Source organism: Enhydra lutris, unplaced genomic scaffold (assembly GCF_002288905.1).
Source record: "Enhydra lutris kenyoni isolate GAN:26980312 unplaced genomic scaffold, ASM228890v2 scaffoldscaffold5, whole genome shotgun sequence".
NCBI classification, from domain to species: Eukaryota; Metazoa; Chordata; class Mammalia; order Carnivora; family Mustelidae; genus Enhydra; species Enhydra lutris.
Window position 1 is genome coordinate 18,089,273 of NW_019154089.1, and position 27,780 is coordinate 18,117,052.

The following is a 27,780-nucleotide window of genomic DNA, read 5'->3' on the forward strand; positions in this document are numbered from 1 at the left end:
CAGAAATAATTTGATATCATCCCTGATAACACCCTCAGAAAACCACAATGGAAGGGAATTTTCTCAACAAGATAAAGAGCATCTATGTAAAAACCTGCAGCTAATGTTACACTGAATGGTAAAAGAATGAATGGAGACATTTCCTTGAGGACAAGAAAAAAATGTCTGCTATCATTATGTCTATTCAACATTGTACTACATGTAGGTCCTAGCCAGTGTGAAAAAAAAAAAAAAAAAAAAAAAAAAAAGCCATACAGATTGGAAAGGAAGAGATAAACTGTATTTATTTGCAGATACATCTATGTAGAAAATCTTTTTTTTTTTTTAAGATTTTATTTATTTATTTCACAGACAGAGACCACAAGTAGGCAGAGAGGCAGGCAGAGAGAGAGAGGGAGAAGCAGGCTCCCTGCTGAGCAGAGAGCCTGATGCGGGGCTCGATCCCAAGACCCTGAGATCAAGACCTGAGCTGAAGGCAGAGGCTTAACCCACTGAGCCACCCAGGTGCCCCTATGTAGAAAATCTTAAGACATCTACAGAAACCACCAGAATTAATAGGTCAGTTTATCATGCAGTAAGGCTGCAGGATATAAGGTCAACATACAAAAAAATCAATTGCAATTCTACATGGTAGCCAAGAACAAAGGGTATTAAAATTCAGTACCATGTACAATAGCATAAAAAGATAAAATATTTGTTATAAATATAACAAAATATGTATAAGAGTCATACATTCAAAGCTACAAAAATGCTATTGAGAAAAATTAAAGAAGATCTAAATAAATGGACAGATATGCCATTTCCAGGAATTGAACATTTAATATTGCTAATACATCAATTCTCCCAAATTGGGCTAGAGATTCAACGCAATCCCCACCAAAATTCCCTTATTCATTTTTTTTCTCTAACATGAGAAACTGACAAACTGACTCTAAAACTTACATAAAAAGACAAAGGACCCAGAATAGGCAAGATAATTTTAAAAGAAGAAAACAAAATTAGAGGGCTATGTTATATGAGTTTAATGTTATATGATCTTAAGACTTACCAAAACGTTAGGACAAAAATTAAAAATCAGAACAGTATAGAATGGGCACAAAGTAATTCAACAGAGAAAGGATATTTTTCAACAAAAGATGCTAGAACAATTGAATGACCTTATGTTAAAAAACAGCTTTTATCTCATACATAATAGTATATACAAAAAGTTTAACTGAAATGGATCATGGACCTAAGCATAAGAATAAAAGAACTATAAAACCTGTGGAAGAAAACATAGGAACAACCTTTCTGGCCTTGGGTTAAGCAAAGATTTCTTAGGCTTGGACCCAAAAGACATGAACTATAAGAGAAAAAAAATAAATTAGACTTCCTAAAAAAAAATTAGACTTCCTAAAAAGAAAAAAAAGATACATGAATGGCACACAGCATGAAAAGATGTTCAAATCATTATTCAGTAGTGAAATAAATATTAAAACTAAAATGAGATTCTTCATACCCACTTAAGATGGCTAAGACTTAAAAAGATTGATAATAGCAAGTGTTAAGGAGGATACAGGGAAACTAGAGCCCTTATACGTTGCTGGCGAGAGCAAAATGGTACAGTCACTTTGGAAAACAGTGTTGTAGTTTTTTTTTTTTTTTTTTTTTTAATAATGTTAAAAATACACTTGGCATACAACTCAGAAATCCCACTCCTAGGTATTTGTCCACAAAAAGACTTGTACACGAATGTTCATAGTAGCATTGTACAAAATAACCAAATAATGGAAACAACCCAAAAGCCATCACTTGGTGAATATATAAATAAATTGTGATAATCCGTATAATGGGATAATACTCAGCAATAGAAAGGAGTAAACTGATTCGCAAAACTACATGGATGAATCTCAAAGGCATTATGCTATATCAAAGAAGCCAGACACAAAGGGCTATACATCCTGTGTTTCGACTTAGACAAAAATCTGGAAAAGGCAAACTATAGTGAAAGAAAGTAGATGGTGGTTCTTTGGGGCTGGGACTGGGGGGAAGGGATTGATCAGAAGGGCACAAGGGAGCTTTTTGTGGTGAAGAAAATATTCCATATCTTGGTTGTGGTAGTTTATGACTGTACATACATCTGTCAGTAGTCACTGAACTGCTCACTTAAAATCAATGAGTTTTATTGTGTGTAAATTATACCTTAATTATACCTTAATTAAGCTGATTAAGAAATAAGCGCTACATCAAAATATGAAAAAAGGGCATTCTCTCGCTTGCAAGTAATAATTATAAAATAATGTTTCAGTTTGGGTACACAATCTTTTCCCCTTTTTAGGATGACCATCTCACCAAGTATATACATACTCTTAATATACATTAAGAGACCACAATCAAATTTTTCCTCTGGGAAGTATATTCTCTGTGATACTTACCAAGAGTAGTGAGCCCCTCTGAGATCGATGTGAGAACATACAGGAGTACAGGAGGCTCCAAGTTGGTGATGAAGCTCATGTGGTCCTGGGTAAGACATTCCAGGAGTGGATAGTAAGACTGGCTCAGTTTCCGATATTGCTACAACACAGAGACAACTGTCAAGCCACAGGAAGGCAGAAGACACGTTAAGGTCTAATGGAAACTGCCATTTATAATATCGGAAATTGTAAACTTACCTAAACACAAATATATAAAATAAATACACTGAACAAATGACATCACGATTCACAATTCAGTATTTAAATGGGTTCTAAAAGGAATCTCTTGATCTCTAGAAATCCTAATTTGAAGCTATAGCACAGTAAGTAATCTCAATTTCACCTTACATGGCTAACACTTAAATGCAAATAAAATCTCTGTAGTACGGAATTTAGAAGATTGAATTATTTTTCTGGGTGGGGATATTGTAACACTGAACAGTACTTAATAGTGGCTATGCAGCCTTTTTTTTTTTTAAAGATTTTATTTATTTATTTATTTGACAGAGATCACAAGTAGGCAGAGAGGCAGGCAGAGAGAGAGGAAGGGAAGCAGGCTCCCTGCTGAGCAGAGAGCCTGATGCGGGGCTTGATCCCAGGACCCTGAGATCATGACCTGAGTGGAAGGCAGAGGCTTTAACCCACTGAGCCACCCAGGCGCGCCCCGCCCCGCCCCCCTTTTTTTTTAAATGAAGGTATTTGCTGTTATAATAGGATATGATATCATAGTCTGTTTTACTTACAAATGCCAACCCACCAAACTATATCATGATTTGGCCAATGGCTTAATATTTGCCATATACTATAGACAAAAAGGTAAGTGCATGAGAAAGATACCTGGAAAACTTTAAATGGAACTCAAACCAATATCAAGGAAGCATAACACTCATAAGAGAAATAAGCCAGAGCAGTATTTATTAAAGTGGGATTAAGACCACTTCCATAAGATTACATGGGATGCTTATTAAAAATGCAGTTTCCTGATCCCCACTCCAGGCTCACTCAGGAAATGCTCTGGAATGAGGTCTTAAGATATGCATTTTAAACATGCACGCTAAGGGAGTCCTATGCACCCTTAATTTTGAGAATTATTAGTTAGAGATTTGCTTGCCTGTTAGAAAAAAAAACTAGAGCAATTCCTGGAGCTACAGTCAGTTTTTCTGGATATTGAAGAGTCCTGTCGATGAGAACCCACACCTGATCTCAATTAAGTTTCTACTTTGTAATTTCTGTCGTATGGGTGCCTTCATTGAGCATCCCATTCAACTATTGAGGCTAAACCACTCTGGCTTGAGATGTGGTTCTATTAAGACTAGCTTAGAACAGTGGAAGAGGGTGCTGCTAGTCCGTTCATCCATTCCTGTCAAGGAGCATTTCTTACAGGGGCTGACTTAACAAATGCCCCCTAGGTCTTACTTATAACCTTGGTAGGGAGCAGGTGGAAAAGCCTGAACTAAGCCTGAGCACAAATTTGGCTGTTACGGAAGTAATTAGTGCAACCACATTGGGCATATATTAGCTTTTGTGTAACCAGGCAGGGATGTTTAAAAAAAGTCTGATAATGACACAGCTCAGTGGAGGAGCCTGGAAATTTAAATTTCCAACAAGCACCCCAGGTGATTCTGATGGGCCTCAAAGTTTGAAAACCACTGACATAAATCATAGAAACTAGATGGTAGAGTTGAAAAGGGACCTAGAGATCACTTTGTTTAATTTACTAATTTTAAAGGTGAGGAAATTAAAGCCTGGAGAAATAGAGAAGGTGATTTATTCAAGGTAAATGACTAGTGAGTGGCAGAGTAGAGACTATGCGCCCGTATGCTCAACTCTGAGTTCAGCACTCTTTCTGCCACACCAGAATTTTCACAGAAAGGAAGGCCAAAGATTAGGGGAAGTAGATGGAGGAGGAGGAGGAAGGAAGAAGGAAGGAAAAGATTCTGTAGCCAATCCTCCATTTCTTCTCCAGGAAACAGACCTTTGAAATATTAGCATGGTTGTAAGCAATTCTTTGAAACTGCTAATTACATTTTTCTCTGGCTGTTGACCCTGGAGCACTCTGGATGACCGACCTGTCAGACGTGGTAGCTGCAGTTCCCAAAAACTGTACATTTAATTATGTACATAGAACCACTATGGTTGTTCAAATTCTGTACGTTAAATCAAGAGGCTGTCCTAAAACATAAAATATTCTGGTGCTATTCTAACTCCCCCGGCCTCATTACAACCACTCCAAGCCCGTGGTGGCGTTACTTCACATTTCACACAAAGACTCCCATGACACACGACTGCTTACCAGCAAGTCGCTGTGGGACACTGACAGCAGCATTTTGACAAAGGCCTGGAGTACATTGTCAAAATGGTTGTCCCCATACAACTTGAAGACGCCAAAGCTGACATAATTTCCACACAAGGCAGATTTGAGAGCTGAATAGCAGATGGAGATGCCCTTGAGTTTCATTGGATAAATCTGATCTTTTGAGAGGCTCCCAAGGGACAGGATCTGATTACCTGTTTTAGGGTAAAAGCAGAAAGAGAAAGTGATATAAGGAGATGTAATTCAAAGCAGTTATAAGGCACATTATTTAACATTTTCATTTTACTGCTAAGGTTCACTTCCTCCTATCATTGTTCCAAGAATTACACCATCCACATAGTGAAAAATATCAATATATAAGGCAGTTTACCTGAGAAGTACAAATGTCCTAAGGAAAACCAATCAAGGGTATTGGAAAACTTTTGTATTTTTATCCTGATGGTGATTATTATGTAATTATTAATGAATACATAGGTTATATGAATACATAGATATAATAGGTGATTATTATATGATTATTATAAGAATACTTAAAAATTGATTGAGTTCATTCATTCATTAAGATTAGCTCACTTTATATACTTTCATATGTTATCTCTTCTTCAATGAGATGTTAAGAAATAGGAGTAAATAACCAACTAAGTCAAGAGAAAAAGGTGCCTAGACTGAGCTATAAGTTACTCTAAACCTTGGGATGAATTTTCAACAATTTTACATGAATCTGATCTTGAGTTATTTCACTTTTAGGAGCCTCACAGTTTCGGTATGTGAATTAGATGAAATAAGACACCTAAGTTCTTGGCACAGTGCGTAACAAATGTTACTTCCTTTTTTCCTTACATCATTTTTTGGAAGCTCTCAAGAGATGGTTGTTTAAAAACTGTACGTAAATTCTATGTTGACCATCAGAAGACAAAGAAATGCTTATATAATCACCTTAAGATTTTTTTTATAGCAGTTAGTATTTATAACCAACAATTTCTGTTTCTGAAATGTGTGCTAGGTAAGGCATGTTTCTAGGCAATATCCAAGAACGTCGCCCAAAAAACTGTAAAGTCATACATGTTTCTTACCTCTGTTTTTTCCTATTTATGGGAGTACTGCTTCTAAAATTGAAACTAAATTCAACTTAGAATATTTAGAGGTATATTTTTGTGGTTTGGTACCGTATCAATCTGGCTACATTAAGAATTATGTTTCCCAGAACCCATTTCCTTGTATGGTTGTGGACTAGAATTGGGCAAAAGAGAAATCATGTGAGATCTGAAAGGTCCCAGTGACGTAGCAGCCATGTTTTTTGAAGATCACTGTAACAGTGAGAAAAAATGGTAGAAATGCCACTGGGTTTCACTTTGTCCTTGTTCTTTTGTCCTCTGTAACTAGAACTACAGCCTTGCTGATGAATGATTCCAAGACCACCACCAACTACTTCGCAGCAAACTTCCAGAATGGCAGCTGTGCAGAGGCAACAGTCTTCCACTGACAGCTATGCTGCACCAGTTCCCTCTCACCCCACATCCTTTCATGGTCCCACACTAGCAGCTTCTAGTGTGGGACTTCCCTGTGAGGTCCAACTTGTCTATCCATGCCATTGTTTCAGGAGGGCTGGTGAGTGATTTTTCTCCTGAACTTTCAATTCTCCCTTTTAACCTATTTTCCCATCTTCCCCCAACATCTAATTCATGAAATAAATTCCCTATTCTGTAAATGTCGCAGTGCTTGTTTCTCCCTGTTTGGGCCCTGACTGATGTGTGTATTACAGAAACCACATGTGTACTAACTGGTTAAGAAGGACCAATATTAGGGACACCTGGGTGGCTCAGTTGGTTAAGCCACTGCCTTCGGATCAGGTCATGATCCCAGAGTCCTGGGATCTAGTCCCATATCGGGCTTCCCCTGCTTTGTGGGAAACCTGCTTCTCCCTCTCCTTCTGACTCTCCCCCTGCTTTTGCTCTCTCTGTCAAATAAATAAATAAAATCTTAAAAAAAAAAAAAAAGAAGGACCAATAATTCTGGTGGAACATGAAACACAGATCTGGCTCATGGCAAAAGTTTCCTCCCCTTGATATGCCTTGCTGAAACATCTCCGTGGGCAGGTTTTCTTCTGTACATCCCTATGAGCCCACAAGGCTTTGCTTATAACTTATACATGTAAATGACAAGACCTGACCAACACCTTTAGACTAGAAGGCTCAGACAGATCTTGGGATTTACTCCATACAAATTCTGTACCCTCTCTCATGACTTCAACCTAACTTACCTTAGAGATCTATAGTAAGTTCTGTAAAGATTCAACTCGATATGACCGCATTTACTTAACAGCTAATACGTGTGAGGTGCTAGGGTAAATACATGAATGAAATAAAATCTGTACTCTGAGGAAGTTCAGTCTGGTGAGGGAAAAAGATATATAAATCAAGAATCCCATACAATGTGACAAACACAGAGAGCTGTGCTAAAATGTTAGGGGAACAGAAGAAGAGACCGACTTTGGGCAGGAGGGCAGTGGGGGAAAGGCTTCACAGCACAGGTTATTTCTCAAGGATCAAACACAGTTTTCCAGGAAGACTTGGAGGGGGAGGAGTGTGCACCAGGTAGATCAAACACATGGGTATGGAGGTCTGAGAAAGCAAGGTGTTGTAGAAGAAAGTTCTCAACCACTGCTATTCTACCTTTGCCTCAAATTCAGTACAAACCAAGGTAGGCATTCCCTCACCCTCTCTTTCCCCTTAAAAGAAAAGCACTGCTTACATGCGATGACAAGAGCTAGGGTAGTTTGGGGGTATGCATGGTCTACCCATTTGGTTTGCTGTAAAGGCCAGGGTCAAAGGGAGAAAATCAGGTCACCTTTTGGGGCCTTTTTATGCTGATGTCCTTATGGGAGAATTAAAGGTCTTATATTCTGCAGCCAAAGGTGGAAGAGGCAGACCTAGAACTGTGACAAGAGAGAAATTTTGATCTTAAAGTGCTGGATAACCTTCATTAAGAAGGATTACTTATTTAGAATCGCAACTTTTTTTTCTGTGCTAAAGTTGCAACTTCATATACATAGCTTGCCTTTGGGCTGTTTCAGATACATCTGCGTTAATTTATTTTAATTAAATAAATTAATTAGTATGATGGATACCATCATGATCTTGGAAAAGTGGAATGAGTAATACTTTCGAAATAGGAAACTGCATCTCACCGTGCTCAAGGGCCTCGGCATTCTGTGGTGGCGATGAAAGATCACGGAAGAGAAGGCTCGGCCAAGTTACTTATTCACTATAATTCAGCTCTGTTCAATATGTGTTATTATTCAACAATACTTAATTGAAATTGCATGCCCTGCCCTCATATAGCTTAAAATCTCGCAGTCAGATTCACATTACTGTAAACAAAAGTAACAGGGCCAAAGTTTGGTTTTGAAGTTCCTTTAGGGGTGTGACAGTCCTCCTTGCTTGCCCGTTGCACCCCATGCCTTGCAAGTCCCTCCTCCTTCCTTCCTTGGAGATGGAAGTTTCTGGAAGGGAGATCTCCAAGACACCAACGGACAGCTGGCAGTGAAGGCAGGGTCAGCCTGGCTGCCACCAAAGCCAGTGACAGTTGACACTTTGGTACCACCGTCCCAGCACAAAAGAAAATGATCCTTTCATTAATGAAATAAAGACTTCCAGAGTTTAGAATCAAAAGGAAAATCTCTAATTGTTTCTCACTGACTACGAGGCCATAACTGCATGCAGGGGAATGAGGTACTGTTGCATTCGTACCATTAGGTCTAGGGTGGGGGTGGGGGTTAGGGTGGGTGCAGAGGCTGCCCTGGGCCTCAGGGAAAAAAACACTGTGAAGTGAACAGATGATCTAGCTAAAGGCCATTCTGGGCAAGAGTGGGCGGCACACGTGCCATGGAATTGCTTTTGTTCTAACTTGGTACAGGTGTGGCAGGAAAAGAAATCTCACTAAATAATGAGGGGGAAAAAACTGAGAAGCACAGAGGACTCCTAATGCACAGAATTCAACTTATTAGAAATATTTTCCTCATTATTAGTTTATATTGTTTGGGTTTTTCTTTTTTATATTCTCTGTCCTTTTCTGAGAAACAATTTTTGTTGTTGCTTTGGTTTTTTGGGATTAGATTCCAGCATTCAGAAGTGCCCTTCTAGACAAGTCTCAAGACCCAGATTCAGAGGATTTCCATTAAAAAATGCAAAATCTCCTCTTCTACACCTTCATCTTCTCAATGAGGCTTATCTCTAGCACTTTACTTAATTTACTGTAACATGTTTTCCAATCCCTGGTACTTCTAATGTTCCTTCTCCTTTCTTTCTTCCTTTTTTCCATTGCACTTACTACCTTCTAACATACTAAATAATGTCTTTTTCTGCTTTGCTCATGAATGTATCCGAAAAGTCAGGAACAGTGCCTGCTGCTCCCAGGGTACATCTGCTGAATGAACGAAGCTCACAGAGCTAAATGTACAAAATTGCTTACTAACACAAAGAGTCCGGTAGTGAAAAATTACATATTTATAAAAAATTACATTTATAAAAGGTGAATAAATAAACTATAGTATGACCATAAAATGTAATATTTTACAGCTATTTAAGAAGATACGGTAAGGACACTTGGCTTGCTCAGTCAGAGCAGTATGTGACTCTTAATCTCGGGGTTGTGAGTTTGAGCCCCACATTAGTGTAGAAATCACTTAAATAAATAAACTTAAAAAAAATAAAAAGATATGGTAAATTTATATATATTAATATGGAACAATGGCCATGATATAAGTAAAAAAAGGCAAATTATATATAGCAAGTATATTATAATATCACTTTTGGAAAAATGTATCAATATACACACACATAAAAAAGTATAGAAAAGCACACAGTAAACTGTTAATCATGGTTACCTCTGAATGATGAGATCATCAGAATTTTCACTTTCTATTCGCTATAGCAATTTTGAAATTCTGCAGTTTGCTAATACCACGCTAATATTTTATATTCATAGAATTTTGTAAAAGCTACCGTCTGCTTGAAATACATCTTCAAACTTCTGGGCCTTATCCTATTCCTTCAAAAGCTACTTCCTTGTTTGACTCCTCAGTTTGAGTTAGAAACTTCTTCTTACACTTCTCAAGCATAAACGTGAGCACAACACAGCCTTAAGTCTTCATTTACTTGACTGAATACCCTGCTGGACTCAGCGTCCTCGAGGGAAGAATCAGTAAGATTCTTTTTCTGTGTCTTATTTCTTTTCCTATCCCTTGTAACTCTCACCGTATCAGACACATAGTAAATGCTCAATAAATGCTAGCTGCCTGGATGAAAGAATCCACTGAACAGTACACACGTGTCTGGAGATCACCTTCACTTATCTGACAGCTTACTCAGTACTTCCTGCTTGTGTGCAAAGGGGAGCTACATCCAGCATGTGTGGATCTGGCGTGGATCGTGTTCCTTGAGGTCTTGCTTTTGTAAGCCACCTGATCCTGGTGCTGGGATCCTCAAGGGGTTGATCATTCCACCGCCTTCAGAAGACTTTCATGAGCTTTACTGTCCTACTCTCTACTATTTTCTTGTCACTCTGTCACTCCAAGCAAGTTTCAGATAGGATCTATGGCCACATGTGTGTTCCTGGACAGTTTGTTTTCCAGAACTATTATTTCTTGGTGACATTTTATGAAGTCTCTAATTACTTCAAGACCAATGCATTCTTCAACCATCTTCTTGTAGTCATTCAAACATAAATATACAATCATAATCCTTTATTCTTACAATGCTTCTAATAGTACATGGCAGTAGTTTTCAAGCTCTTTAAAAAAAATATGTATCACCTTTTCAAAAGGCGATCCTTTCTACAAACAAACCCTAGTGCAACTACATAGCGGGTGGTTCTGGTCAAGGTGGCAAGAGAGTGCCTTCTTCCCCGCTATTTGGAGAGCCTCCATGGTACTTTCAGAGATCTCTTGGGCTCTGCAAAACCCAGCTGGAAAACCACTGGTCTGTTTTCTAGGTCACAATAAATAACAGTGGCTTGTACATTGCTTTTCAAATCCAATTTAAGCATACGATTAAGTCATACCTTAAATGCACCCGGGGCGTATATACTGCTTTAAAGAACCCTGATGTAAATTCTTATATGTAGTGAGTAATTGTAAATGTTCCATCCGTTTTTAAAGTTTAGATTTTCACACACTGAGCTTTCTTAAATCAGGTATCTAAGGAAGGAATAAAAGCAGTTCCATTTTGGCTAGTCTTATGAGAATAATCCTTATTTCTCCCTTCTGTGCACTCTTCAACCAATAGATGTCACTAAAGATACCAGTACCCAGAGGCTAAGGGAAGAAAAGATTAGACAAATGGAAATTGAGCATAAAAAACATCCAGTTCTTAAAACTGAGAAGTAGGTTTCCAAAGTAATAACATTTATTACACTGCGTGCAACATTTTAACCAAAAATTTAAGAAAGAAATTTCTTTTATTAAGTTGCTCAGGCTGAATGGATCACAGCACTAAGTTTTGAAATACATGTTCTTGAAGCAATTTAAAACTCATTAGAAATAATAGGCTTGGGCTAGTAGAAAATGTGGTAAAATTTAATCCTCATCCAAATGTTACCTGGGCAGTACAAACAGGAAATTGTTTTGTGCTACTGTGGCTAACCTCATTGCTGACCCTGAGCTGTAACGGCGAGAACAGCTGAGAGCTGAAGCAAAATTAAAAACTTACATCAAAGTATATCATGACAGAATGCAGATAAATAAAACAGCATATCAAAAGTATTATTTTTCTGCCAGTCTCACGGAGCAGGAAAGGTACAGGTATTCCACAAAATATGCGACGAATCAGGTTTTTAAATGAAAAAGAGTCCTCCTGGCTCTGCACCACCCCAACCACTGACTGCCCAAACACTGCCCATGAGACGTGAGCAGAGAAGAAACCCAGTCAAAATGGGGACAGAAGGGATCACAGAATGTTCTGGCCTCTTTTCTCCACGGGTTTCCCCTCCCTTCCACTTGACTTACCAAAGAAATAAATAAAGCTGCTCTTCTGTGCCCTCCCAGTCACGCTCTCCCTCATCTTCTAGCCTCCTGCATAGGGACCACATGATCTCCCTCCATGAGCATATTACAGTCTCCAGAGGTAAAAGCATGAGTAATAAAACACTAAGGGGGTGAAGAGAGATCAAATCAGCTTGGCTGATGGTGGCCAGCATGGGAATCAGTGGAGGGCAGAAGACATTTTTCCACTGAGCCTTTGGTTTCCCTTAAGCTTTAGGATAGAAATCACCATCCTTTAAAGAAATGTGCTTCCTCAGAAATATCCAAGGCACGAACTTGCTATGGCAGCTCCTGGGTAGCACTAAGGACTATGGAGCCTGATAGGACTATCATTTGCAGTTATTCAGACTTTGAATGAAATTCGAATTCAACTGCTTGCTAGCTATGCAGTCTTTGGCAAGCTTCAGTTTCTTCCTCACAGTCATCCCAGAAGCTAACTGGTCTAAGAGCTCGCCATGCACTACTGGACTGAATCCTCATGCCCACCATATGAAGCAGGTATTCTTTCCTCCATCTAACAGGAGACCGAAGCAAGAAGGCTAAGCAACTTGGCCAAGGCCAAATGAGTACTGAGTGGCAGAAAATAATACCCACTTTGAGGACTCAGTAGGCTAATGAATGATAAATGGTCTAGTGCAGGAGCAGGCATGTAAGAGCTGATTAAAAAATAAAAGCTACCATTATTATGAGTCCAAGCCAAGGTGCAGAGCCTTGCTTTAATCCCCTAGTTTTTCTTTAGGGTAAACAAAAGCGTACTGGCTTTTCTTCTCAAGAATGCTTTTTTCTCTTTTCTATTTTACCTCCTTTCTCTTCTTTCCACTCTTCCTCTCTCTCCTTCTGTCTGCTCCTCTTCTTCCTCCAATGTAATCCTCACACAGTCAAGTTTCTCAACTTTTGCTACAATGCTTTTGCCTACGTCGGACAACAGGACGGAAGACTGGGTAGCTTTTGAAGCCTATAGATTTGGCATTGTTCTGAGATTGTTTCTGGTGTCACTTGCTGGACATACATTCGGTCCTAGAGGTCCAGTAACACTGTACGAGAAAGTCACTGCTCTTATCAGTCCTACTGCAATAGTGAATAAGCCCCAAAGGAAAAATTACACTCAGTGAAAGAAACCGGATCCAGAAAAAGAAGAAGATACAATTGTGATTCATAACAGAAATCTGACATTTCTACAGTTAAAGCTCTATCAACTACTAAGCAATTCTTATACATATATTTTTCCCTAATAAGAAGTATTATTTCCTTTTTAAAAGCAAGGGAACAGAAGCTAAGCACTTATTACAGACAGAAGGAAGCAGGACATGTGGTCCCAGCAGGAGCAGAACCAAAAAGTGATGTGGTCAGTGGGGCCCTGTCCAAAGAAAGCTGGTTCTGTGAATGTAAGAGAATGGCTTTGGACCAAGGAAACGCATGTTCACCAAACGCTATTCCATGTCCCACCCTGTGCCAAGCCCTTTACCCGGAGTAGCTCATTAAACCACCTCTTCTAAGTAGATGGGTAGGTCAGGAGGTGGTCATTATTCCTAATTTTGTGTATGAGAAAACTAGGAACAAAGAAGTATGGTGTCTTGAATGAGGGTCATGGAGTTAATAAGGGTTGGAACTATGATTGGGACTCAGAGCTTTTAATTTCCAAAAACTGTGCCTTTTCTTCTCTTCTCTTTTTTATTTTTTTATTTTTTATTTTTATTTTTTTTTAGATTTTATTTATTTATTTGACAGAGAGAAATCAGAAGTAGGCAGAGAGGCAGACAGAGAGAAGGGGGAAGCAGACTCCCTGCTGAGCAGAGAGTCCCATGCGGGGCTCGATCCCAGGACCCTGAGATCATGACCTGAGCCGAAGGCAGAGGCTTAAACCACTGAGCCACCCAGGCGCCCCACTCTTCTCTTTTTTAGTAGGCTCCATACCCAGTGTGGAGCCCAGTGGGGTGCTTGAATTCACAACTCTGAGATCAAGACCTGAGCTGACATCAAGAGTTGGATGCTTAGCCAACTAAGCCACACGGGTATCCCCAAAACTATGCTTTTTCTAAGATACTGTTTTGGAAAATGTCCAGAAACGTAAAACAATGAAAGGAGTTAGATATACACTGGAAATACAGTGAACTGCATTGAGAATATTCGAGAAGGGGTCCATTTTTACCTTTAGGAGGCAAAGCATTTCTATTTTATTTGATTCTAAAGTGTCTATTTTCAAAAGATAAATAAAATTGTGACAATGTAGTTGCTGGTACAGATGAATATAGGAGAGTGCAAGGTTACTGCCTTAAATAGGTGCTTTATGTAGTTTTCATACACTTGTAGTCTCAAACTCTAAAAATCAAATGCACAATTAAGACCAAGCATTTTTAACAAAGGCCTATAATGCATTTAGATGATCATCCAGAGTGGGTTTTGAATTGAAGTGAAAACACTTTTTGTTTTTTTCTTTTTTTTTTAAACAAAACAAAACGAAATAAAACCAGGCTTTTACTTTTAAAAAGGTGATACACTTTTAGTGGTTTTTCCTATGCATATGTGTGCACACACTCACACTCACACACACTTAAAGAGGCTTTACAAAATTTTGTAAAATCTGTTTCAAGCTGCTCAAAAAAAAAATAGAATTACAGGTAATTTTTGAGACCAAATGTACTCAGAGTTGGCTACTGATTTGGAAAAGTAAGAACCAACAGCCAAAAAAGAAAACACAGACGAAGAGGAGAGGACACAGGGAACCATCTCTCAAGAAGAGCACCGCACGGAGCCCGGCCTATAGGCAGCATCCAGCCAGTATGGGGGCAAACTAGAACAGAGGCTTCTTCTCCATTCTCCCCCCATTCCCAGGTTCCAAAAAGATCTCAGAGAGTTGAGGATTTCCTCGATGAAGCTGTCAGAATTGGCAAGAATTAGGGTTTATGGTAGTCCTACGGCTCAAGTCTAACTGCTAACTGAATTTTTTGGACAATAATTGAACAGGACTAGTTTTAATAGAGAACTCTGATTCTAAGGGTGCAGTGCCCCCAAATTCCCTGTCATAAAATATTTACTGCTCTTCAGGAGGATATCTTTCCAAAATTCAGTGCTGGTGACATACTCGTCTAAGCATTCCTTGATTCACAAGAGCAAATTCCCTGATGGAACTTTCGGCAATTTTGAATATGCTATAACTTTTCAATACTCTATCTAGTGTATTCCCTTTGCTTACTGACACTGCAATTTTATCCAAAAGAGATTCATCAAGTTGGTCAGGCATGATTTGTAGTCAAAGGCGTGCTGCTTACTTACTTTTGATGCCAATATGATAGCTATACCTGGCTTTCCGCACTCCTATCACCCACTTCACAAATTCATACAGATAGGAAGGTTCAAAAGAACAAAATAACTAACATCTTTCTTTTCTCCAAAGAGATAAAGTTATATTGCTGAGACAAATATGGAAAAAGATACTCACCGTAAGTGCAAATCATTTTACTAGCTTCTCTGAAGAGAAGAATTCCATTAGGAGATGATACATCAAAATTCAAACGCTGGGATCTAAGAAATGCAGCAAAAAAATCAGACTCTATATGTAGATAAAGAAACCAGATGTAGATGGAAAGTGCTTAGCATTTCCATTTATTAGAAGTAGCAGAGTACAATTATCCCTTTTAAAAAAAGATTTTTTTTTTTTTTTTTGAGAGGGAGACCGTGTGCCTGCACGCATGAGTGTGAGTGGGGGGAGGGGCAGAGGGCGAGAATCTCAAGCAGACTCTCCATTGAGCACAGAGCCCAGGGCGGGGCTCCATCTCACAACCCACCAGATCATGACCTGAGCAGAAACCAAGAGTCAGATGCTTAACTGACTAAGCCATCCAGGCGCCCCTACAATTATCCTTTTAAAAAAATGTCACTCCATTAAACAAGTGTTGATAAAATATGCATGCTGATTTCTCACTATAAAGACATTAGGACAATTAAGAAGAGTTAATTTCATTCATTTGCTGATTCAAAGAATTCACTTTTATCTATCAAAACTATTATCTTGACATCCTACATGGCAGACCTCCTCCTCTCTTTTCTTTTCATGCAAAGTGGTTGACAGAAAGTAATAAAAAAAATACAGGTGTGTGTATGTAAGTTTATATAAATACCTGGCTAGAGGTTTGCATTTGTAACCTCCTGTAGTGCTCCATCCATATTTTTAAAACAAATTCTCAAGTGACAGAAGGCCTAGGTACTTTTAATACTACTCATATGCATAATGAATCATCTGATACTTTAGGCATATTTCAAATACATTAAATCCCATTCAGACTATAGTTTCCATGGCACATAGCTCAAACAAAGAGAAGTCCTAGAAGTTCTAAATGAGAACAATTCTACTTCCCGGGTTTCTGATGGGTACAGGAACAGTATGAACAGGATAAAGGACTGATATGCCATCCTGACATAATACTTGTTTTTTTAATATCAATTTGTCTTTAGTTGGCTCTGATATGCCTGGTCTCTGTGCTTTCAAAAAATAGTGGTATATATTTTTCAAAGGACTAGCAAAAAATATGAAAGCAGGTCTTAGCAAAGAAATGCCAAAAAAGCAAAGATACTTGCTAAAGTCCTTTTGCCAGGAATGATGAATTGTTGCTTCCCCATGCTTTTTCAAAATGCTTTAGAATAAGGTACAATGATAACTGATTAGAAATACTGTGAACTTTTGATAGTTGGCATGTAATTACTGACTAAAGAAAATAAACATACATAATTCATATTAGATTCTGGAGAAATATAGACAAGATAACATATTTTCTGAGATTATGGATTTTCACCAGGAACTTACTATATAACAGTTGTGGTAGATAGATATGAATCATTTGCCTACGGCAGGTATAAAATATATACTGCAATGATTTTTTCATTTAGTATTAAATGTTATAGCAGCAATATATAATATCAATTATCGGGCTGAAAACATCATAATCAAAAACAAATTTCTAATATGAAATATATAGGTACCCTTCCTTTAGTATCTAAGATACATATAAGAATATGAGAATAGTTTTTTTTTTTTAAAGATTTTATTTATTTATTTGTCAGAGAGAGAGAGAGGGAGAGAGAGCAAGCACAGGCAGACAGAATGGCAGGCAGAGGCAGAGGGAGAAGCAGGCTCCCTGATGAGCAAGGAGCCCGATGTGGGACTCGATCCCAGGACACTGGGATCATGACCTGAGCCGAAGGCAGCTGCTTAACCAACTGAGCCACCCAGGCGTCCCGAGAATAGTTTTTAGAAAACAAACAGCCTCAAAAAGATTTATACTCACATTTTTTTATTTGCCAGGAAAACTACCTCTTGTTTAATAGATTTTAAAAATTATTACTGGGAAAAGCCCAGCACAAGAGCTGAATTACAGCTGCAGTCCACAGTCCTTCTCTGTCTGGCTAGTTCCCTTCCAACATGCAGTTTACAAAGAGGAACTGATGAAACAGGATGGCTAAGTGACAGGTAATTTGGTGCAAATCCATATTCACAATGACATATTTTAAAGAGGTAAAACCAGTTAGCTTTCTGCAGTTTTTCTCTTTTAGCTACATCTTTGTTAATATTTATATGCAGAGTATTTGAATCTCTGCTCCTCTGTGCAATTATGAGGTCAACTGGGCAATTTTTTTTTATTTTTAAGTTTTTAGGCAATTTTTTTTTTTAAAGATTTTATTTATTTATTTGACAGAGGGAGATCACAAGTAGACAGAGAGACAGGCAGAGAGAGAGATGGGGGGGGAGCAGGTTCCCTGCTGAGCAGAGAGCCCGATGCGGGACTCGATCCCAGGACCCCGAGATCATGACCTGAGCCGAAGGCAGTGGCTTAACCCACTGAGCCACCCAGGCGCCCCTTTTTAGGCAATTTCTAAGACGTGTTGTAGTTGCTAAAAAAGGAAGTGTTGTAGCTGCCATTTGTTTTAGTCTTAAAAATTTTTATTCAAGTGTAATTAACATATAGTGTCATATTAGTTTCAGAACCACTACGAGATTACACCTTACACCTGTTACAATGGCTAGAGTCAAAAAGACAAGAAATAACAAGCGTTGGTGAGAATGTGGAAAAAAAGGAACCTCTGGGCACTGTTGGTGGAAGGCAAAATGGCGTAGCCACTGTGGAAAGTGGTATGGAGGGAGCTCAAAAAATTAAAACTAGAACTACCAGATGACCCAGCAGTTCCCACTACTGGGTATTTACCTCCAGACTCTCAAATGAAAACACTAATTCAAACAGATACATGCACCCTTGTTTACTGTCATCGCTACTTAAATGAGAAGGTTGAGCACATAAATCATCCACATAGGTGCACAATGGCAAAGAGGAAGAAGGATAACTTAGGAGTCAAAGCAGGGACAATCCCGGGGGCTCCTGAGCCGAACTATGAGACCATGAACTGCTCTGGGTCTCAGGCCCCTTCTTCATAAAGCAGCAGCTCAACTCAGAGACCTCTAAACTTTCCTGCTTCAAAAGTCTACAGAATTGCAGTTAAGCAGTGAAAGAGTTAAAACAGCTGCCCTACCTCCGTGTCTTTGACTGTTTTAAATAATGGTGGCCGTAGTCTTCCATCTCACACACCTAAGTGTACTACATTTTTCCCTCCAAGAGGTCTCGACCTTGGGGCTCTGATTCTATGGCTTTCACTGGTTATTTGAAAACTTCTGGTTCCTGAGTTCTCGCTAAGTGAATATACACATACCAGGCAGGAAAATCTGACCTCTGAAGATGCCGTCAAATAGTGATTTTCCCCCTCACCCAGCGCACTTCTTACCTATTTTGCATCAGTTCTGCCATAAGTTTTAAGATGGGAGTGGTACATGCTGGCTCGCCATACCACCGCTCGATCGTCCTCTGAAGAATGGGAAGGTATGTGGGGTACCTTTAATAAAGCCTGTTAAAGAACTTAAGGGTCAAAAGAAATATTGTTCCTGAAAATTGGCAGCACTTAAAGAGCAAAGAAGAAATCCACATTTGCTCTATGTTTAGTATACCATGGCAATTTTATAAATTGCTCTCCCTAACCTGCACAGCTGTACATTTTCTGGGGGGAGGGGCTGTAAATGATTTGTTCTTCTTTGTAACATATCCCACACATTATGTTGCTTCATTCTTGGTATATACTATAAACAGAAGACATATTCTGAAAGAACACATATAAGAATCATGCTTAATACTGTATGAAAGGAAAAGAAATTTAATGAGGATAAAAACATATTTGAATTGTTAATACCAGTTTCTTGGGTATTAAACTACTTAAGAATATATGCTTATTATAAAATTTTGAAAATATATAAGAGTAGAGGGAAATAATAATAAGCCCCATACATCTATCTTTCAGCTTAGAAACTACCTATTCTCTTTTTGTTTTTTTAAGTTGTTGACTTGCTTGGCTTGGTTCCACTGTAGCAGCTCCAAGAAGCACTGGAGATGTTAGCTTGAAGAAAAGCTCTGGGTCACTTTTAACGTACTCAGGGTCAGCTAAAAGGTAGTCCCATGTGCACCCAAGGAGGAGCTCTCAAACATCCTCAGCAACAGTAAGAAGTATGCGCCTCTGCGAAGTCAACGGTGAGACCAGCAGAACTGGAAAACTCTGACTCACCTCTCCTGGCCCTTTAAGCCATAACTGACTCCTTCCTTGACAAATGGACACATAAATATAAAATTAAGGCCTAAAATTGCAGCAGGGAAAAAAACAAACAAACAAACAAAAAAACAACTCTTGATATGCCACTCCTTCATTTCCTTTTTCTTTTCCTATTCTCTAGGCCTCTCTCTTTCTGATGTTTTCTGGTGTACTTGTCTTTTTGTTTCAATGAAAGTGCTGAATGGAATCACTTAATGGCATACCTTCCCTGTGGGTAGGGGTAGAGATCTCCATGGTGAAAAAGAACACAATTTTCTTCCCTGCTCTTAGAATACATTGCAAATTCATTAGGATAGCATACAAGGCCCTTTAAGATCCAGTCTCTGTATACCTTCAGACTCCTCTCTTAGGATTCCTGCCTTATCCATGATTCAGCCATTCTTAATCCTCTGCAAATCCACAGATGCCAACTCTCTTTCTCTCTTTATTTTTTTTTTTTTAAAGATTTTATTTATTTATTTGACAGAGAGAGACACAGCAAGAGAGGGAACACAAGCAGGGAGAGTGGGAAGAGGAGAAGCAGGCTTCCTGCCAAGCAGGAAGCCTGATGTGGGGCTCGATCCCAGGACCCTGGAATCATGACCTGAGCCAAAGGCAGATGCCTAATGACTGAGCCACCCAGGTGCCCCAGATGCCAATTCTCTTGTCTCCATTCCTCTACTTGCAGCTTCTTCTGCTTTAACCCATTCCTGTCTTTCAACATCTAGCTCAAGTTCACATCCCATGGGACGGTGAAACCTTCTCTCTTTTGTCAAAAGGCATCAATCTCTTTCTTATCTATGTTCAATGAGCACTCTGACCCCATCACTCTCTCTTTTTTTTATTATGTTAGTCACCATACAGTACATCATTAGTTTTTGATGTAGTGTGCCCAACATCACTAACCATCAGGGAAATACAAATCAAAACCACAATGAGATACCACATCAGTTAGAATGATAAAAATGAACAAAACAGGAAACGACAAATGTTGGCAAGGATGTGGAGAAAGGCGAACACTCTTATACTGTTGGTGGGAATGCAAGCTGGTGCAACCACTCGGGAACAGTATGGAGGTTCCTCAAGATGTTAAGAATAGAGCTACCCTACGACCCAGCAATTGCTCTACTAGGTATTTACCCCAAAGATACAGATGTAGTGAAGAGGCACAGGCACCCCAATGTTCAGCGCAGCAACGTCGAAAAGAGTCAAACTGTGGAAGGAGCCGAGATGCCCTTCAACGGATGGATGGATAAAGATGTGGTCCATATGTACAATGGCATATTACTCAGCCATCAGAAAGGATGATGACCCCGTGTCTCTTACAACAGACTCTACTAGGGTTGCTGGCTTGTGCTACCGGCCTGCCCCATTAGATAGTGAGTTTCCAAAGGGCAAAGACTGTGTTTCCCTACTTTGCCCCCACCATTGTTGCTTGTCCCTCAGAAGCCTTCCTGGCTTCCCCCCTCTGAAGACTTAGCTGGTATGTTTCCTGTATATGGATGTGGTACCCTGTGCTAATGCTTTTATGTCTCTTTATCTCTCCTATTATATTATACGCTTCTTGAGGGCAGGACCTAGGTACTTGCTGTATACATGGACCTTGTACAAAGTGGGCTTCAATAAATATTTGTTGCTGTAAACCTGTCAACCTAAAAATGAGGTATAGCATATTTGATGAGAAGTATCTATTTCTTTTTAACTGTGCATTTCATTTTGAAGCTTCAGGAAATAATTCATATAACATTCAATAAAATAAGCCTTCTAATCCCTTAAGAGTGGCAAGCTCCCCCAAATTGCAAAAAGCAATACTTTTGTCTCCCCAGATATACAATGTTAAGGCTCTGTATTTGCATGTGTTGTATTTGTATATGTTGAAAGAATTTACTTAACAAGTATTTACTAAAGGCCTATTCTATAACTGTGTATTCATCGTTTTAGACTCTCTGGAGACACCAGTGAAACAAACCTTGAAAAATTCCTGCCCTCATGCAATTTACATTCTAATAAGAAAAGACAAAAAATAAATAGAAGACATATATAATATGTTAGAAAGTACTACAAAGGAAAATAAGGTGAAGAAGGGAGATAAGAAGTGTTCCAGTTGGATGAAAATGTAAAAAAATGAAATCAATGAACTTAATTATTAATTCCATTTTGGCTGTTGTCAGATAACTTACTGCTTTTTCCATGTAGTAGAAAATACGCTATTTTTGATAGCTCACAGATACTATGTGCTATTTACTGCGCTAGGGGTGAGGGATCCAGAGATACGTAAGACATTGCTTTTATTCTCGGGGAATTCATCCTCAAGTCTGGGTGGTTGACATACAACAGAGATGCTCTTGAGTACCCCAATTCAGAGGCAGTGTCAGAGAAGCAGAGGTGAGAAGAGATTCCACTAAGAGATCTCCTGAGCACAAACTCAGTGATCATTAGTGGGAAAGCATCGGAAAGGCTTGTCAAGAAACTGCGAAGAACCCAATCTCAGAACCTAAGAGTATCGTAGGCACAGGCAAGCCCCTTTGCCAGGCATTCTAAAGGCATCTGGACCATCCTATTTTTCAGAGCACACTGCACTCATTATGGGAGAAAGCTGGGGGATAGGAGGGGATGCTTCCTTTTCTGTGCGGAATGAGAGTGGGGCCAATTCTAATATGCTTCTGACAGAGGTGACTGCCACAGAGAAAATGAGAGATTACTGGAAAGCAGAGTGGAGGTCTACCAAGCAGGGAGGTGAAAAGGGCTGCAGAGTGAGAGTGCCAGACTCAGATTACAGGGTGAGAAGCAGACCCCGCTCTCGGAGTTTAATTTCCCAGGGCCTGTGAAGACCATGTATATACGGAAAGCAGGAGGACAGTGGGAGCCCTTAGGTAGAAGAAGCACAGACTTAACTGCTTTCACCTAACCTTCTTGATGAATTCCTAACATCTACATCAGATAAAGGAAAGATCAAAAGCATTAATGATAGGATGCCGCCTTAATCAGATGCCAAATAGGACACAATGAGAAGTATGGGGTTTCCTTCTTGACAACCACCACCAATCCATCCACCCACCGTGCAGTTAGTATAACTTACCATGTGCCTGGCCCCAAGTAAACAGAAATGAGTAAAAATGTAATTCTTTCCCTCTGGGATCTCATAGTAGGGAAAGCATGGTAATATCCTAGAAGGCAATAAAGGAGTTTTTCTTAAAACTGTTAGGGGATAGGGGTGTGAGGATGTGATTCCAGAATACAAACAGCCTGCCGGCTCAGAGCTGTTTTGCAAAACAGTATACCTTGTCCACAAAGGCAAATGCTGCTGGAAGTCTTTCCTTTCTCTCCTGTCTAGCAAACACCAATCCACCTTTCCACACCTTGCCCAACTTCCACTTCCCTGAAAAGCCTACTTATTTTTGTTTGTTTTGCCAAAAATGCCAATCTCTTCCTCTTACATGTTCATACGGTCCTTTGCATACATCTTTGTGACAACACACTATTCGTTAGCATGTTATTTATAATAGTGAATATTAGTATGTTAACCCTCTAGATAGTGAGCTTCTAAAGTGCCATCTATTTTATTCATTCTAGTAAAAAGCAGTCCTTTTATTCAGTCCTCAGGCCTGACACACAGGACTTAAAACAATGCTTGCTGAAGTGATTTTTCAGGTGTACTTTCTTCCCTATTTCAGTCTGTCCAACACAGTGCCGATTACTTTCTTCTTGAAATACAATTCTGATTTTGTTAGTCAGAAGGAAACAACTGCCTCACACTATCTATGGGATAAAGGTCTAAACTCCTTAGCTTGATATTCAGGGGTCCCAGGCAACCTACATTTCCCACCATGAAATCAGTGGTACCTACAACAAAATATCTTCTCCTCTACTCCCCTTCCAAGACCTGTGCTTGGGCCAACCGAAAACCTCTTACTTCATCGTTCCAATACTCTAATCCTACTTGTTTGGTAAAATCCAGGGAAATAGCTGCACTTTGACAGAGCCCTTCCTGATTCCCCAGCTAAATGCGATCACACTCTATTTGTGTCTGTTGTTATGGCACTCATCACCTTCTGTATTTTATTACAGTCATGTATGTAGGTATCTAACAGTTTCTATTTAATAATAAGCTCACTTGAGGGTAGGATTTGAGTCAAAGTAATCTACATCCCTCATGAAACCTAGCACAATCCTTAGCCAACTTTTCTGAATAAGTGAGCAAATGGGATCCCTCTGTCTCATTCCATATTTGGGAGAGAAACAGACCTAACAACAGTGCTGGAGTATTTCCTTTGCGCTAGACATTACAGTGGGCCCTTTACAGATGTCAGTTCACGTACTTCTTATACTACACCTGTGAGACGGGTATGATTAGCCCTGTTTTATGGAGGAGAAAACTGATTCTGAGACAGTGAGGAAGTTCCCCAAAGCCCCCACAGGTTAAGTGGTGAAGCCAGGACCGGACTCCACGACTGTTTTATTCTGAGGTTTGCACCCTTCTGCATACCTACACAGGGTCTAGACTTGTCTTTGTACGATGTGTTTACGCATGCTAATAAACAGCACCGATGACCTGACTGAAAACCAGTGGACTCAGAGATCAGGTTACAACAATCATACACATTTCTTTTTCCTTTTTTTCCCAATTGCTGTCTGGATCCTTGACACTTAGCAGTCTAAGTATGACCTGGGAAAAAGTCTAAACAAGGTGGCTAAATGCAGTACAAGGTAAGGTGCTTTTATATCGTCACGTTCTCACTATAGGGGCAAAGAAGTGTATCAGCGATTCCTCAATTCTTCAGTAGTGGAACAATTTATCAACATGTTTGCTATGTAGTTTCAGGCAATTTACTTTTGGAAGGACAGTGATAAGCAATGCAGTTCGTGTAGCAGTTAATGCAGTCAGTGTGTACAGAAATGCTTTTGAATGAAATAGCTAACCACTAAAATAGCATTTTATCAAATAATCGCCATAAATAAAATGCATTTTGACTTTAAGATGACATGTACTCTTATAGGACATTTCTTCTGCATGCTAAGGACTGTATAACGAATTAGAGAACACACATTTATGTGAATAAAAGGCAAAAATAAACTTTCCCCAGCAGTAATGTGGGAATCATCACTGACGGTTTGACATACCAATATTTCAGTAAGAATAAATGACTTTCATATCCATGTTTTTTAAAACCATATACTTATTCATTTTTACATTACTAGAATACTTTGAAAAGAATCTATACTTTATCACCTGAAACTGCTTAAAGTATTTCAAAATATTTTAATAAAGCTTTTTGAATTATCTAATAATGTAACTTTTAAACAAATTTTACTATTATTATAAATATTTGCTCTTCATCCCTTGCCCAAAGGAAAACTATAAATCTTGTCTCAACTGAATGAACACCATTTATCATATTCATTTTGTTGTCAATACAATTATGAAAAGCCTTTGGCCTTTTCCCAAGGAAGCTGATTTGCTACTGAAACTCAATTATTATAAGCAAAGCCGGTACAAGCCAACCCATTTGGCAGTTCTAACACAGCTTCCTGCATAACTGACACTTCGCCCTCCACCACGGACCCTAATAACATCAACATCTATGGTCACGTGGAGGAGACAATAGTTTCCAGTTCAAAACAAAACATTAAGTCCCGCGGCCTTCCATTTGCTATTGTCTGCCATCTGCTGGACAAAAGTTTCATTTCAGCTAGGTGCCAAAGAGACGAAGCTGGGGAGGAAATGGAAAACAGACTTAATTAAAAACTTAAATTACAATGCGTCCTAGGACTTTTAGGCGGTGTCAATTATGGTACATATTTATATTCTTTGGCACTGCGGGGAAAGGTTCTGGACTTGACTCTTGGTTGGGGCTGCTGAGGAGGGAAACATGAAGCATTAATTATCGGGCATCCTAGAGTTGCAGCTTGGTTCAAGATCACGATCACTTTTAAAGTGCCGAAACTAGGTTCTTATGATTTTTCAAATAAATGAAAGTTTTTACTTTGTGAGCTTCTACTTATGTTTAGATAAACAAAGGTCACATGTGATTTCAGTGTATTCTTCATAGTTAAAAGAATTTTAGGACTTTCCATATTAAAAACTATAGTCTCTCTACATGTACTTTGCATGCTGAAATAAAGACACGGTTCTTCAATGACACAGAAAATTCTTATCTCTAATCCTTCTATGGACACATATAGCTGATGAAGTAGGTTTTATTTTTTTTAAACTTTTTTAATAGATTTTATTTATTTATTTGATAGACAGTGATCACAAGTAGGCAGAGAGGCAGGCAGAGAGAGGGGAGGAAGTAGGCTCCCTGCTGAGCAGAGAGCCCAATGTGGGGCTCGATCCCAGGACCCCGAGATCATGACCTGAGCGGAAGGCAGAGGCTTTAACCCACTGAGCCACCCAGGCACCCCTTATGAAGTAGGTTTTAACAGTAACTAAAAATGTAAGTTAGTATTCAAATTAATGTTAAAAAAAATTTTTTTTTAATGTGTAGAGTTCTCCCTAAAACATGCCCAGATTCCTTGTTAGCTATGTTTTTGGCCTAACTGTGGCATCCATAGTGAAAAACTGCCTTTAAGAAGTTTCTTCTGCTGCAGTTTAATTTATGAAGGAAGTTTGGATAAGAAGAACCTGAAAAGAGCAACTGAGAAACAGTGTAACTTAAAAAATAAAATAGCTTTAAGGCTATCGAATTCTTCTTAGGTACTCTAATGGTTTTATATATAAAGACATGAAAACATATTACACCTATATGACTTGTATAAATTGTCACTTCCTATTAGGATCAAGGAGGATTCATACAATATTATTAAAACAATATTAATAGCAACTATTTATGACTCCCAAATATGTTTCAGACACTCTATAAAATGTGCTACCTATTTTAATGGTCGCAGTGAGCCCTGATGCTGGATGTCTCCTTTTTTAAATGAGAAAACCAACTCACAGAAGTGAAACGACTTGCCAAGGTTTACACAGCAAGTGGAGAGCTGGATTTTAAGCCTGGTCTGACACCAAAGTCCGTGCTCGTCTCACTCTTATGTGAAGAGGTATTTCTGTGGGGGGATGTTTGTTTGTTTGTTTATTTATGTTGTTCTCTGTACCAAGCCTTGGCAAAGGAAAATTCAGGTTTTATACCAAAGGAAAAATCCTGACCATTTATTTCCCCTTTTTCGTGTCCACTAAAATTTTCATGATGGTGAAAAATTGTAGAATGATGAATTAAGCCTCTGAGAGATAAAGTAACCTTCTCAGCCCTGCTAATTGAGATGGAGTAGAAATTCAAATCTGCTCGAAAATGCCAAATGGTAAGATTCATTGATCCTGAGTTAAAGATGTTAGTCTGATTATCCCTGCAATCCCTACATAAACCATCATTTGGGGATGTGATTTTTAAATTGTCAATATTTAATGGCACCAAAAAGTGACCTCTCTGAGCTGGGTCTCCAAATGCTGTGCTCAGTTATCTGCACTGCTGCCACTGTGCTGTAATTTTTAGCTGATTACACATTAGTTCATTTAGCTTTGTTTCCTCTTCCCTACTGTGCCATACTATTAAACGAAAGCAAGGGGCCTGGCATCCCTCTGTGCACAGAGCTGGTATTGTCACAGTGTAATAAGGATACATCCAGTCAAACAGCATGGTGTAGCTGGTCTTTGTGTTCAGTGCAAAGGCAATCCCTCGAAGATCTCTTGCCAGCCCGATCAACATACGCTGTCAGTGGGAAAGAGACACAGTAATTGATTTTCACGTTAGCACAGAGCAGATGGAGTAATAATCAGGCAATAATGACCACATATCTGATTTTGATTCATTAGCTAAAATGTCTCGCTCGGATCCCTTTCTATAGAAAACCATAGACCCTTTTAAACAAACAGACCATCAAATCTGCTGACCAACCCGACTTCACTTCTTATAAATTGAGCTAAGTTATAATTCCAGTAGTTTAGGAATATTTGGATTCTTCATATACTTTGTTTCTGAATAATGCCAATTAGGGAAAAAAAAAGCGGGGTTGGGGGGAGAGATGAGGATTGATAATTCCACAGAACAGAGATGCTCAGGGTCCAGACATTATTTAATAATAGCAAAATCTTAACCACACCGGCTTGCACACAATCGGTCCCACTATGCAACCTAGCGTTTATCCTGGAAGCACACTGGAATTCAAAGATCCCAAAAGAGTATCTCCAGTCACTGAGGACAAAATAAAACTGGCCAGGTGACTTTTCGCGACGATGACATTCCGAGAAGGGCATTTGCATTCCCCAAGCAAGGAAAAGGAAAAGGTGTAAGGAAAAGAGATCTGTACTGGTTATTAGAAGACTTGAATTTGAGTCACAGCTCTGTTGCTTGACT

General features: G+C 39.1%; 1 protein-coding gene across 1 annotated transcript in view; it reads right to left on the reverse strand.

Moving 5' to 3' along the window:
• The window catches only part of LOC111141013 (RAN binding protein 17), a 315,346-nt gene that overhangs the window by 36,575 nt on the left and 250,991 nt on the right, over window positions 1–27,780 (reverse strand). The window contains exons 20-24 of the mRNA XM_022493328.1: window positions 27,047–27,135; window positions 18,575–18,682; window positions 15,246–15,328; window positions 4,747–4,961; window positions 2,415–2,553 (exon numbers count right to left, since the gene is read on the reverse strand). Coding sequence (XP_022349036.1) covers window positions 2,415–2,553; window positions 4,747–4,961; window positions 15,246–15,328; window positions 18,575–18,682; window positions 27,047–27,135 — 634 coding nt within the window. The remainder of the gene's footprint in view (window positions 1–2,414; window positions 2,554–4,746; window positions 4,962–15,245; window positions 15,329–18,574; window positions 18,683–27,046; window positions 27,136–27,780) is intronic.